General features: G+C 40.8%; 2 protein-coding genes across 2 annotated transcripts in view; one reads left to right on the top strand and one right to left on the bottom strand.

Moving 5' to 3' along the window:
• The first annotated feature begins 1409 nt into the window (after positions 1 to 1409).
• EIF3M (eukaryotic translation initiation factor 3 subunit M) lies at positions 1410 to 15781 on the top strand. Its single transcript, XM_041423328.1, has 11 exons — positions 1410 to 1536; positions 2834 to 2966; positions 3910 to 4048; positions 4422 to 4545; positions 4992 to 5086; positions 9367 to 9450; positions 10652 to 10751; positions 11167 to 11248; positions 14311 to 14454; positions 15009 to 15069; positions 15497 to 15781. The coding sequence occupies exons 1-11, from the start codon at positions 1495 to 1497 to the stop codon at positions 15615 to 15617; spliced, it is 1125 nt and encodes a 374-aa protein (XP_041279262.1). The 5' UTR covers positions 1410 to 1494; the 3' UTR covers positions 15618 to 15781.
• A 104-nt stretch (positions 15782 to 15885) lies between these two features.
• The window catches only part of CCDC73 (coiled-coil domain containing 73), a 73575-nt gene continuing 71139 nt past the window's right edge, over positions 15886 to 18321 (bottom strand). The window contains exon 20 of the mRNA XM_041423252.1: positions 15886 to 16768. Within this exon, the coding sequence (XP_041279186.1) occupies positions 16565 to 16768 (204 nt within the window). The 3' untranslated portion in view covers positions 15886 to 16564. The remainder of the gene's footprint in view (positions 16769 to 18321) is intronic.

The raw sequence follows: 18321 nt of genomic DNA, 5'->3' as shown, positions 1-18321 counted from the left end.
TCGCTGCCTAAACAAAAATAGATACTGGGGCTGGGCCATTTACACACCCTGAGTTAGCTTAGGCATCTGCAGAAGAATTTATTTCAGACACAGCTTGGGATCTATAGAACACTCATTGCAGCTTGCAGGCATGCACAATATTCCAGAATGTAAATTGGCAACAGGCACGTGCTTTGGCACTGAAATGTCTCCTAGAGATGTGTGAAGATCTAATGCATGATGTAGTCCTATCCCCCAGGGTGATGGATCCCACTTACCTTTACTGTCACAGGACTGTGCTAAGCAGTACTAGAGGAAAGTCACCTACACTTCAAAAATGCTCAAACACTCATTCTCTGAAAATCAGATCCCCCTCAAGATCAGACACACAAAGGAGAGACCTATCTCTAGATCTGTCCATGACTTCCAGGATGCTGACTTCTGAAATACAAAATACTGGTAAGACTATCAATCAGCCAGTATTAAAATATCCTGCTTAAAACATAATTAATCAGCTACGGTAGGGATAATATTTTAAAAATACTGCCCAAAGTAGAATAAGCTAATTAGGCAGGATTTCTATGATGGAAAAATTAAAGGTTGAAGAATTATTTAAAAGTTACACAAGCATGTAGATGATTAAAACAAAGCAGAATCATGACATTTAATAAAGGCAGTGTGGGCCATTATCAGTTTCATTGTGCTCAGTGCTGTGGAGGTGTCAAAAACCCTGCTCTAGTTATTAGACTCAATAAATATGTTCAGTCATGATTTGCTCAGGTTTATCAAATAAGGTTTGTGTACATCAGTCTTTACTAACTGCGTTACTGGCTGGACATGGTGATTTTAGAGGTCTTTTCAACCTTAGCTATTCTATGATTTCCTTGGCTTTCATTTTAGGTTTTGAGCACGGGGAAAGTCACCCTACGCTCCCGGCGGTCTGCCAGAGCTGACCGGGAAACTTCCCGAGCAGAAAACACGCGGAACACGCCGGTGACACCGGGGGAGGGCTCCTCTCCTCAATGCAAATAAAGAGAAGGCGCCAGCCCCGTTCGGGGACTGCCCCGACTCCCGACACAGCTGCACCACGGGCTCATGCACAAAGCACTAGGCAAGAAGCACTTCAGCTTTTAAACGGGGCAAAGGAAGGTAGGTGCGTGTGTGTGTGCGTGTATGTATGTATGTATGTGTGTATGTATGCATAGTGTGTGTGAGGGGAGCGTGTGAGGGGAGCGGGGGGTCGACTGTCGGTGCCACGGTCTCGCCCGGCGGTGGAAGGGCCGGCGGAGCGGGCAGGCAGAGCAGGCACAGCCGTGCCAGACAGGGCCGAGAGGGGCAGGGCCGAGCGGGGCAGGGCCGTGCCGGGCAGGGCGGAGCGCTCCCGGCAGGGCCGAGTGGGGCCGAGGGCGGTCGCAGCGCAGGGCCCGCCCGCTCGGCGCGGGAAGCGGAAGCGGCGCGGCCTGGCGCGGTGGCGGAAGCCGCTCCGCCTTTCCGGAGCGCGGCGTGCTCGGAGCCATGAGCGTCCCGGCCTTCATCGACATCACCGAGGAGGATCAGGTCAGCGTCCCCGCGGAGCGATCGGCCCCGGGCCGCGGGGCTGGGCCGAGCCGTGTCGGGGGCAGCCCGGGCCGGAGCTGCCCCGCCGGGCGCGCCGAGAGCGCTCCGCGAACTCCTCCGGGCTGTTCCCTTCAGAGCCCGAGCAGACGAGTAGAGAAACTTGAACATAGTGGCTGAAATATAACCCGTTGTTTGCAGTTCCGCCTCTCCGGCACTCCGTTTGCATCGCTCCTCAGCCCTACTTTTTATTTAGGAGGAGAAAGCGGGTTCACATATGGGCATTACTTGAGTTATGTGGAATTCTCGGTACTGCAGGCGCGGGAAGTGGAAATTCTGTTTGAGCTGCTGCTTTGTTACGCCTTTGGCTTTGGGGGAAAATGTTGTTCCCAGTGTCGCTGACGTATGTATGTGCACATACATGTTTGTGTACGCACAGTGTGTGCGTGTACACCCTGGAAATCTGCAAGAAATGGACACACGGCTGCCAGCCTTCACTTCCACTTGCTGTAATGCCTAGTACAGCCCCATCAAGTAGCTGCTGTGAAACATCCTCGGTGCAGCAACTTGTCACAGGGCGTTTAGCTTTTTTTCTGCTTCTAAAATGATCTGACACTGAAGGAGATGTAAATGTCACAGCAGCCTCCTGGTCACAAGTGCCAGAAGTTGTATGGCCTCAGATTGTTTCTGAAGGGTTATGGTTCTGCTGGTGAAGCCCTGAATTATAATGAATAGGCATGTTGCTGGGGGAAGGGTATTTTCTTGGTGTAGGTTTAAGTCCTGACAGTGTAAGGCAGCTTGTGACATTATAAGGCTGGCTTGAATGGGGCTTTCCACCTGGTTTAATGGAATGTTCCTTGCCCGTGGCAGAGGTGTGGAACAAGATGGTCTTTAAGGCTCCTTCCAACCCAGGGCATTCTATAGATTAGAAACTGTTGTTGTGAAGTTGTGAAGACAAAGTTCTGCCCTCTATAAAGTGCCTTTGTTTATACCTTTTTTATTTTCTGGTGAAGAGTTAAATGGTTTTAGTGTTTGTTTGACAAACACTAAATTTGCAGAGGGAGCAAAAGAGTAAAACTTGATAAGAAAGTGTCTTATAAAAACTTATTAGGCCTGCAGTGCTGTGCCCAGTGACACATTGACACTGTGAGAAACAGCTCTGTGACCTGTTCAGTCTCTGGCAAAACAGCAGGTTCAGCATCTGGCAGAACAAAAATCTGTAAGAAATTTATTTGCTTTGACTTTGTTATTCACAAAACAACTGTTTTGTTTTGTATGTGTTGTCTTTCTCTTTTTTAAGGCTGCAGAACTGCGAGCTTACCTGAAATCCAAAGGGGCAGAAATCTCTGAAGAAAACGCTGAAGGTGGACTTCATGTGGACTTGGCCCAGATTATTGAAGTGTGTGATGTGTGCCTGAAAGAGGATGACAAAGGTTTGCATTTGAAATCCTGCTGGTTTTGCTATTTATCACCATTGGTGCTTTCAAACAGTAACAGTTGGCAGAATTTAGAGATGTGTGGCATTGAAACACAAGCTGTGCGTCCTGATAAAACTGGAAGTGCACATTTCCATCATTGCCCTGAAATATTTGCATGTACTCTGCCCCTCCTTTCTCCAAACATCCAGCACTCTTTGAAGAAGTCTAGAAGCTGAGCTAGACTCTGCTTGTAATGAGGGCGTAGAGACTTGTATGTAAAATAGAGCTTTTGATGCTCAGGTGTCATTTTGGGAAATAGATAATGTTTTCCGTATGTAATGAATTTTGTTCTTTTTCTTTGCTTGGCTGATAATTGGGCAGACTGAAAAGAAAACAGAAAACTGCTGTGGTTCTGTTTGGAAAGGATGGAATACCACACTTGAAACAGGAGCTTGGGAGGGTTTGTAATACACTTCAGTGTTCTTGAGGGCATTTTCCCTGTGGTCTGGGAATCCCTCGTGCTCCCGGTGAAATGTTTTACTGTGCTTGAGCACTAGGTGTTACTGTTCTCACTGTAGAACCGTGGGCAGTTTCCTGGATGTGCAGGAGGAAGCCACTGTGTGGAACCTAGAGTTCCTCTGACTTCTCCTGTGTGTAAACAGAGAATTCACAGCAAGTGTGATATCAAAAACCATGTTCTGTATTGACCTTAGAGTGGTAATCCTTGTCTTACATGGAGGTGTGTTGGTGTAAGCCCACCTGAGCCAAGCCTCTGGCATATTCTGATGAATATCCAGGTTGGTATCTTGGCATTTTCTTTCTTTCACAATTCTTGCTGATGCAAAGTGGTAATTCATATCAAAAGTATGAATTACTATTATCTAAAGTGTATCCAGCACAAGGTAGCTACTGACTGCTGCTTGCAGTTTCCCACAGCTGTATGTTTTGGTTTATGCAGATGTGGAGAGCGTGATGAACAGCGTTGTCTCTCTGCTTCTTATCCTGGAACCTGACAAACAAGAAGCACTGATTGAAAACCTGTGTGAGAAGTTAGTGAAGTTTCGGGAAGGAGAGCGCCCATCTCTCAGACTGCAGCTGTAAGTATTGTACAGGGCAGAGTGAGACAGTGGTGACTGGGCAAATAATTGTGCCTCTGAAGAGGAAGGTTTGTCTTGTATGTCTAAATCAAAGTGTGGGTGTTGCAGAAAGCACTCTTTTTTACCTTCTTTTCACTGTCATAAAATAGAAGTACCAATTTTTTTTTTCCTTGGGTGTTACACAGTGAAGTTAATATGCAGAGCTTTCAGCTTTACTGAAAATGATTACAAAACTGGAAGCTGTTACAGTGCATGGATGTAAGGTGCTACCAGATGCTTTGGACTAGCCTGTGTCTTAAAAGAACACTGACATGCACTCCAGTAATGTTTTCTGAAAACTCAGTAACTCTGTTGTTGGTTGTTTGTGGTTTAGCCTGAGCAATCTCTTCCATGGCATGGACAAGAACACTCCTGTGAGGTACACAGTGTACTGCAGCCTTCTCAAAGTGGCCTCGTCCTGTGGTGCCATCCAGTACATTCCAACTGAACTAGATCAGGTAATTCAGTGACCCTTCAAGTATGAACCGTGTTGCACCTAAATATTACTCAGAGCTGGTACAGACCATCTCTTACAAATTGCCAGAGCCTAGATGATCTCTGATCATCTTCATTGCCATGAAGATGATCAGAGATGCAACACCTCTCCTGTGAGGGAAGGCTGAGAGCATTGGGATTGTTCAGCCTGGAGAAGAGAAGGCTCCAGGATGCCCTAATTGCAGTACTTTAAAGGGGGCTCATTAAAGAGGGAGGGCGACTTTTGACATGGGCAAATAGTGATAGGACAAGGGGCAGTGGGGACGTGAGAATCAGAAGACCTAAAAGAGAAATCTCTTTTGTGTGCAAGATATTTTTAATCCTTTTCTGCTTGGGAGAAAATGAGAAGTATTTTAGTGCTATTTTAATCTTTTCCTGAATGCTTCTTTTTCACTCGTATTCTACCTAGGTCCGAAAATGGATTTCTGACTGGAATCTGGCCACAGAGAAAAAGCACACTCTGCTGAGACTTCTCTATGATGTCCTAGTAGACTGTAAGAAAAGGTATAAAAGACAAGTCATACATATGAGATAACTTTGTATTTTGATGTACTATAGGTGATCTGTAGGGAAAGTATTTCTCACAGGACTTGTAAAATTAATCTGTACCGATAATTCAATCCAAATACACTTCTGGGTTTTTAAAAAATATTTGTAAGCACTCTTGCATTAAACCAGTGTTCCCAGTAATATTAAAGTTAGCAGTGAATTAGCTGCGAACCACAGACTCCCAAAATAGCACTATTCCTTTCTATAAATAATCATCTTAGTGCATTGTAGCATTATGCCAAGTTTATTATTTAATTGCACTTTTGACATTTTAGTGCATGGTAGTGCTATCTCTTACTTAATAATGTGGGAAGGCTTATCAATCATGGCTAACAGAATCAGTCTTTTTATGTAAACATTACCTTCAGGACAGAGCTTTCCACTAGTCATGGAAATTAATGTCCACAGAATACCTGCTTGGCCATTTTGAATTATTATCCTGGATCATAAGAAGCATCTTTGATCTAACAAACTTGGCAGACCACTGTCTTCTGGCATGTAGAGTAATCCAGTGTGTATGGTGCCTGTAAACTAATGCAGATCTGAACTGAGAGCTATCACCAGTTTATCTTACAGAGATGCTGCAGTGGGCTGACTGCCCTGGCCAGGGCTGCACTGATGGGCTGCTGTCCAGTGGTTTGGGGTGTAGTTCCACAGCAGCTCAAACCTACATAACCTGTCCCTGCAGTTTGGGATGAGGATCTGGGGGCTGTGTGTTTCTTCCCCCTGCCCTTCCACTGTTTCCTGAGTTCCTTTTTCAAGTTGTTTTTTTTTTTTTTTTTTTGTAATGAGGCAGCATCAGGGCCCTTCCACTGCTGACCCACAGTGGTACCAGAACTGCACTTGTGCATGTTCAGCACGTGCATGACCTTGCACTGCTGAAAAGAAGTTCTGTCCTGTACCCTGTGTTCCTGTCCCTTGCAGCTGCCAGTACCTGAGTGTGTTTGTGCTGCTGTGGGCATCTGTGTGACTGCACAGGGGCTTGGCCTGGGGACATGACCTTGCTGGGGATTTAAAAAGGCAAGTGTGAAGCTGTCACAGGTGGAGAATAGTTCCATCTGTCAGGACAGTTGGCTTATTCTGCCCTGCTGGAATTGTAGCCTGGAAATGCTGCATCAGCATAGCAGGATCATAACCTCAATTTAGGGATGATTAATCCTCGTGGAGTGGTTACTCTGTGAGCTGCATTACTGGGAATTCCTGTTTGTAGCACTCAAATGCTTTTGCATTGATAGTTCTGTATGGCACATTCCAGATGGTCAAAATAAATTTAGACATTTTGGTCACAGATCTTTTTCATGGCTTACTGCTTACCTTGTTTCAGAAATATTACCCTGATAACATTCCTGCTCTTCTTCACTTCCCATCCTCTTGATTTATTGTGAGGTTTTAACTAGTTTCATTCCCAAACTTAATAGCCAACTATTTTTAGCTACTCTTGCTGTCAAATCAGTAGATTAAACTTCTAGTTTTTGTTTCCACTGCTACCAGTAACCTTGCTACTAAATGTTTTTTTGCTTGCTAACCATAAGTGATTTTTTAAGACAGCCAATAAAACCTTCCACAAACCCTGTAAGACTCCTGCACTCGGTGTCCAAGCTGTTCACTGAGCAGAGGAGTGTTTCAGAGCACTTGCACTTCTCTCCAGAAAAGAAAACAAGAAGTGACCCTGGCACCTTTGACCTGGTTCACTCTCCTGGATCAGTGGGCAGTGTTTGCAATAGTATGGGAAACTCACAGCAGCATTCCAGCTGTAGCACTCAGGAATGTTGCTCTATCTAGCAGTATGGGAAGATAAGTGGGAACTGAAAAGTACATGATAAAAATTATACTTCAGTTACTGCTGTTGATTTATAATCGAGAGAAAAGAACTAAAAGACAATTCTTTTATTTGCTTGATTTCTGTTTTAATTTTGGTCAGTGTGGCAGAAGAGATGGTTTTCTGCTAATAGATTTACTCCCAGTGGATCTCCAGTACTGGTAGTTAGCAGATTGGTAGCTCCTAAAAAGTAAATGTGCAGAGGTTCTGTGGTGTCCCTTTTCCTGCAGTGACAAGTGAAAGTTTGTTTCATCAAACCTTTTCCAGCCATCTTCATGCAGTTTAAAGCTGGCCTCAGCTGGCAGGATCCAGCAGCTTTTGGCCCTGCCCAAGTTAAATCCAAACAGGTCTGGCAAGTCTGGCTATTAATCCTTGTAGCAAAAACTCAGCATGTCAGGCACCTGCAGAGTAATTGTTTCATTTAATTTTAGTTAAGTTCAGTTTAACATCATGTAATGTAGAGGGACTCAGTACCAGCATCTGACTAAGTCTCTGAATGCTCTGCTGTGGTTTTTTTTGTTCCTTTTATCTGCCATCACTCTTAAGCTCTCACTTGCTTTTTGTCAAGTTACGCATCTAGACTGGCAAGTGGAGCCAAGAGCACTTGTTCAGGCTGTTTTGCTAGAAAAAAATGTTCACATTTGCACCTTAGGTGAGACACGTTTAACAACAAGCTGTGGTAGAATAGTGATCTGTTTTAGTGCTTGAAACAGCCTAATTTACAGTAGTAATCTGACACTGAACAGAATACAAGACTGCCATGGAATATAAAGGCTGCCATATTTGAATAGAATGGAATGTAAAGGCTGCTGTATTTGCTGAGTTTCACAAAACTTTGGCACACAAAGTTTGGGAGTAATTGTCTTGTAGCATTCTGTTGTTTCCTAGAAATACAAATGAAAAATTCCACTCCTTCCCCATTTAAAAAAAAAAAAACAGGGAATAGAAAATACTGTTTGAAATTAGTCAAGTGATAGTTTTCAATTTTTGCTGCTAAGGGAAAAATTAAAAGAGGGAAAAAAGTGTCAGAAAACTGTAACACAGCTCTGAAGTGCACAAGACCAACTGCTGAAAAGCTTTCATTAAATAAGGAGTTCTGTATTAGGTTGAATAGCACATGAGCTGAGCCTCTTTGATTTAATACCTGTATATTTCCATTCGTGTATTAAACTGCTCCTTTGTCTCCTAGAACATCTGATTTTGATAAGATTTCACCAGTGCTAAAATCGTAGTCAGTCACAGACTGATTGACATGCAAATGCTTCTCTCATACATAAAGCTGCCTAAATTAATTTTTTTTTTAACTGGGTGTTGCCCATGATGTCTTAATATTTGTGCTGTGCATCTCTCAGATCTGGTAAATTCTCTGAGAACAAACTTCACCCTGTAGAGGGAGGGGTTGTCAGACAGTGGTATGGTGAGATTTCAAATAAATAGCCATACGAAGACAGTGTTATTTACTACAGAAACCATTCAGCCCCGTGGTGCTCTATGGGTTAAACCTCTGTCACAGCACAGAGCATACTGGGCATCTTTTGTTGGTTTGTTCTTCCCTGTGCAGTTTGTGCCATTGGCCTAAGTCACAAATTAAAACTTTATTTTCCCAGTGTTTTGTTTTAAGGAAAATTGTGTGTGCCTGTAAACCACGTGGGATAATTTGGTGTAAATTTTCCAACAAGCATCAGTGGTTACTAGCCTTGTTGGTGGTAAAACTGTGAAGTGAATATAAATCAAAATCTGTTAAAATGACACAGTAACAATCTCAGAGCTGGCTTGCAATTGATGTTTACAAGACAATCTGGGTGGACAAGGCTGTAGGTTTGCTCAGCTTTCTGAGAAGGAGTTGTTTGTCTGCAAGCTGTCTGTCAGAGCAGTGCTGGGAGCTTCTCAGCAGCCTCAGCCAGTCTCACTGCTGGCTGTGTAATTTCATCAATAAAATGAGCAGCTCTCACTCAGAATACTTGACGAGAGAATCTGCAAGAGAAGAGAGCAGCTTTTACAGTCATTTTCCTGACCATAAATATTCTTTAAGAGATGCCATTTTACATTTGAAATAAACTTTGCAGCGCTACTTATTGCACAGTGATTAAATCCAGATGTGCACAAGAGGAGCATTCTCCTGAACCATATAAAGCTGTTCCTAGCTCAGAAGGCTTTTTCCATAACCAGCAGGTAATTAATCAGTTTAAGAGAATGAAATGAAGGGTGAAGATAAACATTTTGTAGAACAAGAATTGAAAGAATACATCAGCTAATTTATTCTCTCCACTAGAATTAAAAGGGATCATCTACATCTTTCTGGAGTGTGATTTAATTTGACCTATAACATCATAATGGAATTATTTAAATATTTGAGTGTCTTGTTTGAACAATTTTTTCAGCAATCCTGAGGTAACTTTATTTTTTTTTTCTATAGTGACACTGCAGCAAAAGTGATGGTGGAGCTATTGGGAAGTTACACAGAGGACAATGCTTCCCAGGCTAGAGTTGATGCTCACAGGTAAGACTGATTTCCCAGTTTCCTTAAAAGTAACTTTTCCTCAACTGCCAAATTATTTTGATCCCCTCACTGTTTCAGAGTTTGTCTCTGCAGTCTGCTGTAGGTCTGGCTGTTTGTAGGCACAGCCAGGTTTATTCCAGTGTGCAAGTGCACAGGAGTGTTCCTGGTCACTGCTGAGAGAGATCAGCCTTGGGAAAGGACTTTACATCAGCTGTCCACTCAAAATCTCTACTGGAATCCTTTATTTCAGGTTGTTTAACTTTTTGCCTGTTCTGCTACCTGTGAGCATTCTTTTCAAATAGTACTTTTTTTTTGAGAAAACATTGTTGCTGTCCCATCTATGAGCAGGTACAAAGGATGTGAACTGCACAGAAATAAGCTTACCTGTTGAACAAGCTGGGACTAAATTGATTCATAACAGTGCATTTTCCCCACTGGCCAAAATGAGTAAATGCCTGTGTTTTGATGTTCTAACCATCATGATATTTCTTAGGAATTAGTTCTTTAAGTTCTGCCAGATGGGCACTACCAGTAGTTCTCAAGGGAGTTGTTTATACTTAACCATGGAGGAAAATCAGGATGACTCCTTTGGAAAATTAGTGTCTGTGCCTAAGTGGGAACTTCACTGGCTCCCCTCCAGCAGCCTGCAGCCTGTTCCCTCTGAGAGAACTCGTGTGCCCAGGGCTGTGTCCATGCAGAGCTCGGGTTCTCCTGGTGTGGCAGAGTGAGACAAGTCTGATGTGCTGCTGAGAACAGCTTTCTTTGGGAGTTCCTGTTTCTAGTCTGGAGCTGCAGCTGAGAAATCCTGGGCCTTGCACTGTTTGGCGTTGGGGTTTTCTCTGTTTTGTGTCACGTGTTCAAGTATAATTAAATCTTCCAAAACAACTTAATTCTATGAAATTTTAGGAGCACAGTAAGAATACTGTGCTGGAAATTAATGCATAGATGAAAACTGGAGGGTGATCTGTGGTTTGACTGCCTGGCACGTTTCATTTGGAATACTGGACAAACTACCTAATGCTTCCTATTCCTTGGTTTTTCTATCTGTAAAATGAAGCTTAAAATTGGAATGTGACATCTGTTACTTCTAATAATAATTGAAACCCTTGTTTCCTAGAAAGCAAGGAAGAACAAGTTGAGTTGCTCTTAGTCATAAAGATGTGTATTGCTTTCAAAGTAAACATTTTCCTTTTCTCCTCAGATGTATTGTACGAGCATTGAAGGATCCAAATACCTTTCTCTTTGATCATCTTCTTGCCTTAAAACCAGTCAAATTTTTGGAAGGAGAACTTATTCATGATGTAAGTAACTTTGTTTCTAGTGAGATGGTTTGATAACAGTAGACTGCTTTGTTTTAATGTCTCTTGAAATCCATTAGAACAGTTATCTCTGTCAGTAATCCTGAGCTGCAATGTGCTATTTCTTTTACAGTCTTTAAAATTAAAATTGCATGTGAAACATTTCCCTTTCAAAGTTTCAAAAACTCAGTTACAAGTCCTGCCGTCACTTGAGTTCTGTAGCAAATCTTAAGTCTGGGGAAGGGAAGTAAGCTCAGCACAGACTGCCCACATCTACTGACAGAAGACAGAATTTCAGCTCCTAACAGCTTATTTTTCTGTTCAATACCCATAGTTTCTATCCATATCTGTCCAGACTGCAAAGAGGGAAACCAGGATAATACTTAAACTGTTCTCATGTTTGCTTTCCATCTTCTAGCTTTTGACAATTTTTGTAAGTGCTAAACTAGCGTCCTATGTCAAGTTTTATCAGAACAACAAAGACTTCATTGACTCCCTGGGTAAGTTTTCAGATCATTACATTTCTGACTGTTTACATTGTTTAAGGTATGGAAGCCACAGAGCAATTCAGTTTGAATTCATGTATTGAAGGAAGGAAATTTCAAAGCAGATTAGAGTTTGTAGAGGATAACCTCTTGTAGATTTTGAGTGGGCCGTGTTAACTGTGGTTTGTTCTTTGAAAACAATCTGGTTTATGGCTTTGGAAGAGAACTGTTGTTTTTTAAATCTTAGAACTCCCCTCCTGAAAGGTTTAACACATTCATACTGCAGACTAGGCTAGAGATCACAACTGCATTGAGGAAACCACCAGCTTGTATAAATCTCCTAATTTTTTTTTAATGATGAATAACTTTGTCACAGCAAATACCTCTGAGCAGTAAGATAAAGCATGCAAATTGTGTGTGTGTGTGTGTGTGTGTGTCTGCCTGTGCTGATGCATTAGACCCAGCAAGCCACAGTCTGTCCCAGTTAATTTGTTTCATCACATGAAGCAATGTGATGGAATGTTAATGTCAGCACCCTCTTTATTTACACACTGTGGAAAAAAGGAGTAGTAATTAACACTTTGACACTCCCCCGTTGATGTGTAATTGACTGTTTCAAAGGAGCACTGGTTCATAAGCTATTGCATGCATTAAAATTACGTTTTTTATATTCCAGCTTTTTAGGACAGGGGTCAGTGACAATGCAGAAATTGCTCAATGATGCAGATTTTTTTATTACTGCATTAAGGTTTTGACATATTGGTAATGAATAAATGTTTCCATAAAAATACAATATTTTTTTTTTATAACTTTGATTTTCAAATGACACTTAAACACTGCCTTGGATGCATGTGAGGAAAGCCATAGTTTTGCTAAAACAGAATTTAGTGCAGCTTTTTAACACATGCATTATTTTGTTTAATGGGGTGTGATACAATTCTTAGAATAATTGCCCTCAGAGCTTTAAAAGGTGGTACTTTTGGGTATGAAAATGATAGAAATGCCAGTGGGATTTTTTGGTGGATAAAATCAGCAGCAAGTTTTTGATAGCTTGTAAATGTGTGTATAGGGTAAGTGTAGCTTTAGTCAGGTGTATCTGAACATTAGTTACACAGACATGTTATGCTTTTCTTTCTCAGGGGAAAGTGGGTTTGGGGCTTATCTTTTAGGTACTCCACAGAAGTATTGGCTGAAATTGCTGTTGCACCAACATTTGAATAAATTTATGGAAGATCAATTACACGTCTATGTCACATTAATTGTATTGTGTTCAGTTGTTGTGGTTTCTTTTCCTTGCCTCCCGGTGTCTGTACTTCCCTCCATGAATTAATTCAGTGTGTGAACTTTCAATATGTCTAAGATTCATATAATCTTAGTAAAGTCCTTAAATACCTGTGCAGCTGTTTGGAAGGACAGTCTTGCCTTCCACTTAGGCTGATTTCTCAATGGTGTGCTCAGAACCTCTGTGTGTCTTTGAGCAATGGACAAGCAGAGATTTGGAGGCAGCACAGATGGAAATGCTGGGAACTGAGTGGCTCAGCCATGGCTTTGATAAACAAGGGCAGTTTGGTCTAGACAACACTGCAGTTATTAGATGAGGCATTCAAAATCATCTGTTCCCAAAAGCAAGATTTTAAACCATGCTTTAGAGATTTTTAAAAAATACCTTGCCAAAATAGCTTTGTTTTAAAGGCTGTTTAGAACAGGATTCCAGTGGCAGTAGAGCAAGGGCTGTAGCTGGAACATTTCCTGGACCAGGACCAGGTAGAAGTGGCCCAGGAAAGCTGTGCAGTGCAGGCTCCCACAGGCAGCATCAGTTTGTTACAATTTGTTGTTTTATTAATGCTGACAACTTAGGCCGGCAGTAGCATTATCTGTGTCAACTGCGTCGCCCTAACATGGCCACAGTTAATCTGGTACTATCAGCAGTCTTCTTCGCAAAGTTAATCAGCATCTCATTTGCATTTGTTAATTAGGGTTAATGTGTGCTAATTGATTTTTTGATGCTTGTAGAGTTCCATTAAACCCAGTTAGGTTTAGTTGCTGGTGCTTCTCATTCATATGAATTATGGTGATCTCGTTTTTGTTGAATCAGTGCCAAATAGGGAACCTGCATCATAATTACAGCTAATTAACACAACATGATGTCCTGCACTAATGTGCTTCCCTGCTAGTGTATGGGTGTTATAAATTCCAAACTTACATATTTACTGAAGCCATGGGAATGTCTATAATGTCATTCTAGAACAAAAAGATTGATACTCATTTTTAAGAAACTTCCACTGGGTCTTAGATGGTACTCATGGACCTTGGGTTAAGAAATGCTGTGTTTCATCTCAGTGACTTCACTTGGCTGACCTAGATGTTTTTCCAGGAAAATGATCTCTGATTCAGACATGCAAGGCCTTGGCTCAGTTCCTTGTGTTGGCATTTATGCAGTGCTGTAAAAGATGTAACCTGACCTCGGCATCCGTTCTGCTGGTTTTGAACAGCACTTTCCTGAGCCACACTGGCTGCTTGCATGGGCCTCACCATGGCTGTTTTGCTGTGGACAAACAAATTCAGTAGCAAAATGCTTTATTCTGGCACCACAGTGTTACGTTCTGGAACCATCACTGTGAGAGGTTTATTTTCCAGAAACCACAGGAGATTGAGTGGTGAGGCTCTAAGAAGATTTTTGGTATAACCAGCTGTGGATTTTCCATTTTGTTGCATTGCTGTTCTTCCAGGTGATGCAATTGAAAATTTCACTTGCACTCTTACCACTTCAAGTTCTGTTTAGGTGATGTTTTTACTGCTGAAAACCCCAAAATTTTGTAGATAATACATTTCTGCTAAAAACAACTGAGTCTTGATGAATTCACAATGAAACTTGCTATTTTAGCAAAAGACAAGGCAGATGCAGGATTTGGTATTTTACCTCAAAAAAACTGTTGATAATGAAAAGTAGAATATATTTCAAGGTAAATTAAATTTTAAATTATTGAAAGCAGATATAGTAAAAATAACATGAAAAGCAAATTATTTGTATGAATTACAATTAAATCATTAATTAAACTATCAACACTTTTCCTCAGGCTTGTTGCACGAACACAATATGGCCAAGATGAGGCTCCTTACTTTCATGGGAATGGCTGTAGAGAATAAAGAAATCTCATTTGACACAATGCAGCAGGAACTCCAGATTGGGGCTGATGATGTAGAAGCATTTGTCATTGATGGTAAGAACTGTGGCTCTCCACACAGTGCTCATGAACAAGACCTTTAGAGTTTTCTAAGCTAATGGTAAATTTTAAGAACAATATTAATTTTAATTCCTGTGCTTTTTACAAGGTAAAGCTGCACAACTTCATGTTTAAAGACAGGCCCAACTGTTGTGTTTTAACCAGGGTTTTTCTTCTCAGTGACAGGAACTGTCTCTCATGTAATTCTGCACATGACTAATAAATTGTTTGCGGGTTTAATTTGTCATCTGGTTTTGTTTGCTGTCATTAAAACAGGATGTGTTTGTAAGGGAGAGAAGTTCATAAAATCTGTACAGGATATTGCTTTAGTAGATTGGCACCAAACAATAGGATTCGTGCATGACCTTCATCTTGTTACATCATTTTGCTTTTCTGCCTGCTAGACCATTAAAACCAACAGCAAAACAGATTAAGTCAACTGCTGAGTTCTTATGTTTGTATTGTTCTCATTTTGAACCATTTTTGTGCAGTTTAATACCTTTGCACTATCATGAAAATGTTGCTCAAAACAGCATTGTTTTTTTTTGCAGCTGTAAAGACAAAGATGGTGTACTGCAAAATAGATCAGACACAGAGGAAAGTCATTGTCAGGTAAGACAATTCTTCCTGGCATTTTGCAGAACTTCATGTGTTCTAATTATTTCACTTGCATTTGTAGAATATTCTAACTAGAAGCAAGGTGTTGTTCCTAGCAGTTGCTGGTAGTTAAATAGTTGCTATTTATCATAATTTTATTAACGCTCACACTGAATGTGATTAGCTTATTTAATGAAAGAGTCCTACTTTCCAGGACATTTCATTTAATGACCTACTAGTGACAGGAATACTAATGACTGTTGTTGCTTTAAATATTTGGGAAGGCTACAGAATTCTCTTAACTGGTGAAGTTCAGTCCTTTTTAGAGAGAAAATTGGAATTTTCCTGTTTGCTCATGAGTGTCAAGTAATGCTATAGAAGAATGATTAGGTGAGTGTGACATCTCTAGTAACCTTCTCCCAATTTTGTTTTACTTCTCCAGTCACAGCACACATCGGACTTTTGGAAAGCAGCAGTGGCAGCAGTTGTATGACACTCTAAACACCTGGAAACAAAATTTGAATCAAGTGAAAAACAGTCTCCTCAGTCTCTCAGACACCTAAGAATTTTTTCTGACCTAGTAATATTGCTATACATGAACTTTATTCAGAACTTTGATAATTTGTGTTTCAAAAACAATGTATGCAATTGGCCTAAAGAAGCTAAATATTCTAAATTGCCACACCAAAAAAAAAAAACCAGAGGCAATAAAACTAACATGGGAAAATGTCTTCTGTTGATTTTCTTACATAATCAGCAACAAGAAACTGGCAGTATTGGTTATGTTTCTTTTGTTCACTTTACAGTATGGGGGCCTTTCTTTGCAAGAGGTGTGGGGAGGAAGGGAGGGAGGTCAGAAAAGTGATAGTGCAAGTATTTTTAAAGTAAGAGAAAATTTCCCTTAGACCCAAGGGAGAAGAAATGTAACCCAATAGAAGTGAAGCTTCATGAAGCCAGATCTGCTGCCTTATCTCAGTAATCATACCTCATCCTTCAGTGTTGAAAGACACCTCACTGATACAGAAACTACAACAGACAGATTGAAATAATTTGGCAGTAAAGATGAGCAGAAGATTTTTCTGTTCTGCCACTCAGAACTGCTGGAAGTAGTTGTAGATGTTTGTAGAACCTATTGCATTCTGAAACAGTTGGAGGTGATTCTGCCTGAAAACTGAGTGAGCAGTCTGTCAGGGAAAATGAATTGAACTATTCCAGCCAAAACTTCTGAGGAGCTGGAGAAGGGTACAGTTAAGTAATTATTTAATTTTATTAAACATACATAAAAATATAAACTTACGAACTTTTTAATAAATTGAATTTGACTGCAGAACCAGCACTAACATCAGGAGTAGGAATTGCATACATTTTTGAACATAAGAACTGTTAACATGTTACATTAAACATAAAACTAGACATATATACCATAATCTGTAGGAATACCTCTCCTAATCTGGGTTAGGTAAGTGATCTGTCTATGCCTAAAAGAATGCTTATCTCCTGGTGCTCATCTTCACTGGCCTTCGTATTTTCTCTTTCTTGCTGAATGAAGTCTCTCCAAATTCAGTAACTTCTCAATTCCTCCTATTTGGTTTTGTATAATGGAGTTCCTCAGAGAGCAGCTGTCCTCATCTTTGAGTGCTCTGTCACTTGCTGCAGTGACAGTCACGTGAGAACACTTCTGCTTGTTCTGTAAAGCAGCAAATCCTTCTTTAACCTGACAATACAAATGGTAGCAGTTGATAACCCAGTGAAAGTCACATGCAAAAGTTCAGATTCTTGGATTCTGCTGAACATCAAGCAAGTGAGGAAATGTTAACAGGAAAATAAATCAATTGGAGAAAACACATTTAATTTGAAGTGTTTGCCTTGTATTTAACTTAGAAAATTTGATAATGACAATTACACTTTTATAAACCAAACCTTAACATAAGACTTGGTACAAGAGTGTGTTTTTTAAAAAGTCAAGCTTGTGTTAGAATGCAGATTAGCAAAATAAATAGCTTAATTAAAGAGTTTAATGTTGCAATTGACATTTCTATTGCTAGGCAAGCATTTGATTAACAAAACCCAAAATCAGGAGGTTTATATTGTTAACTCCCTCTCCACTTCACTGTATAGATTAGAAAGCAAACATCAGTAATGCACAGTCTGTAATAGGTTGTTTTTTTATGTTAAAGATCTTTTTGTTCTTTCAATAGTTTTAATTACTCTTTGATATACTACTGTTAGCTACTTCATATCTATCCAAATCAAAGACAGATGGCAACACAGTAGGGAAACCGGTTTTTTGCCTGATGAGCAAAAACCTTGCCTTTGAATGATGAGTTGTCCACCTGTAATCTGGGATTGTGTGGCTCTGGGGGAGCAGCATGCAGCACCAGCCTGAGCAAGGTGCAGCACAGAGCCAGTGCTGCAGGGGAGCTGCAAGGTGACCTCTCAGACTGCTGCTGTGCAAGGAGCACAAGATGAGACCTTCCCCCTCTGCTCAATCATTTTTTAATATTGGGCAACTGTGCCCCAGCCAACTCTTAAGGCACTGTCTTTATCAGGCCTACCTTTATTTTAGCACATTAATTTTGTGCTGAAGCTTACCTTCCCTAGTAGGCATTTCTTAAAGTTTGAAATATTAACAATAAAATTCATGCAAATTGCTCATTATTGCATTTGTGACAATGTTGCTGCCATGCAGCTGAAGGTACTGATACTTCAGGTCAGTAATGACTGGCATCTCCCTTTTAGTGAGGAAATAACTTCTTCATTTGAGCAGTGAAAGTTTCTGGTAATTCTCTCGTGCTTTCCCCCAAGGCCTCAGCAACAAACAGATCATACTTCACTGCAAGCCACTAGTCAAAATCTATGGAATAGCATGGGGGGCTGAACCTGTCCTGTACTGAAATCTGCATGTTTAAACTGAGCTGGGGGTCCTTATTCATCCTTACTGTGGTACTTAAGCATGGGCAGACTAATGTTTAAAACAGTTCTTAAAATTTTTACTAGAATTATAAGTGTACCTGTAGCATTTGTTGATAATTTTTATCCCTTTTCAGAGTACTGTAGTGTGACTGAATGAAATTACCCAAATTGTAGAAGGCTCTAGTCTGCTCCAGTTGCAATCATACATGTTAGTCAAAGCAAACGAAGCAGCAAAAAAGACTGTCGAGCCCATTTTTAATCTCCCAACAGTTTGTTTATCTTGGTCATTAAAATGACAAAAAGTTGAGAACAGAAGGTATTAGAATGACACCAGCACAGAAAGGAGGGAGTGCT

Source organism: Onychostruthus taczanowskii, unplaced genomic scaffold (assembly GCF_017590055.1).
Source record: "Onychostruthus taczanowskii isolate IOZ18803 unplaced genomic scaffold, ASM1759005v1 scaffold76, whole genome shotgun sequence".
Taxonomy (NCBI): Eukaryota; Metazoa; Chordata; class Aves; order Passeriformes; family Passeridae; genus Onychostruthus; species Onychostruthus taczanowskii.
This window is presented reverse-complemented; position numbering and strand designations above follow the sequence as displayed.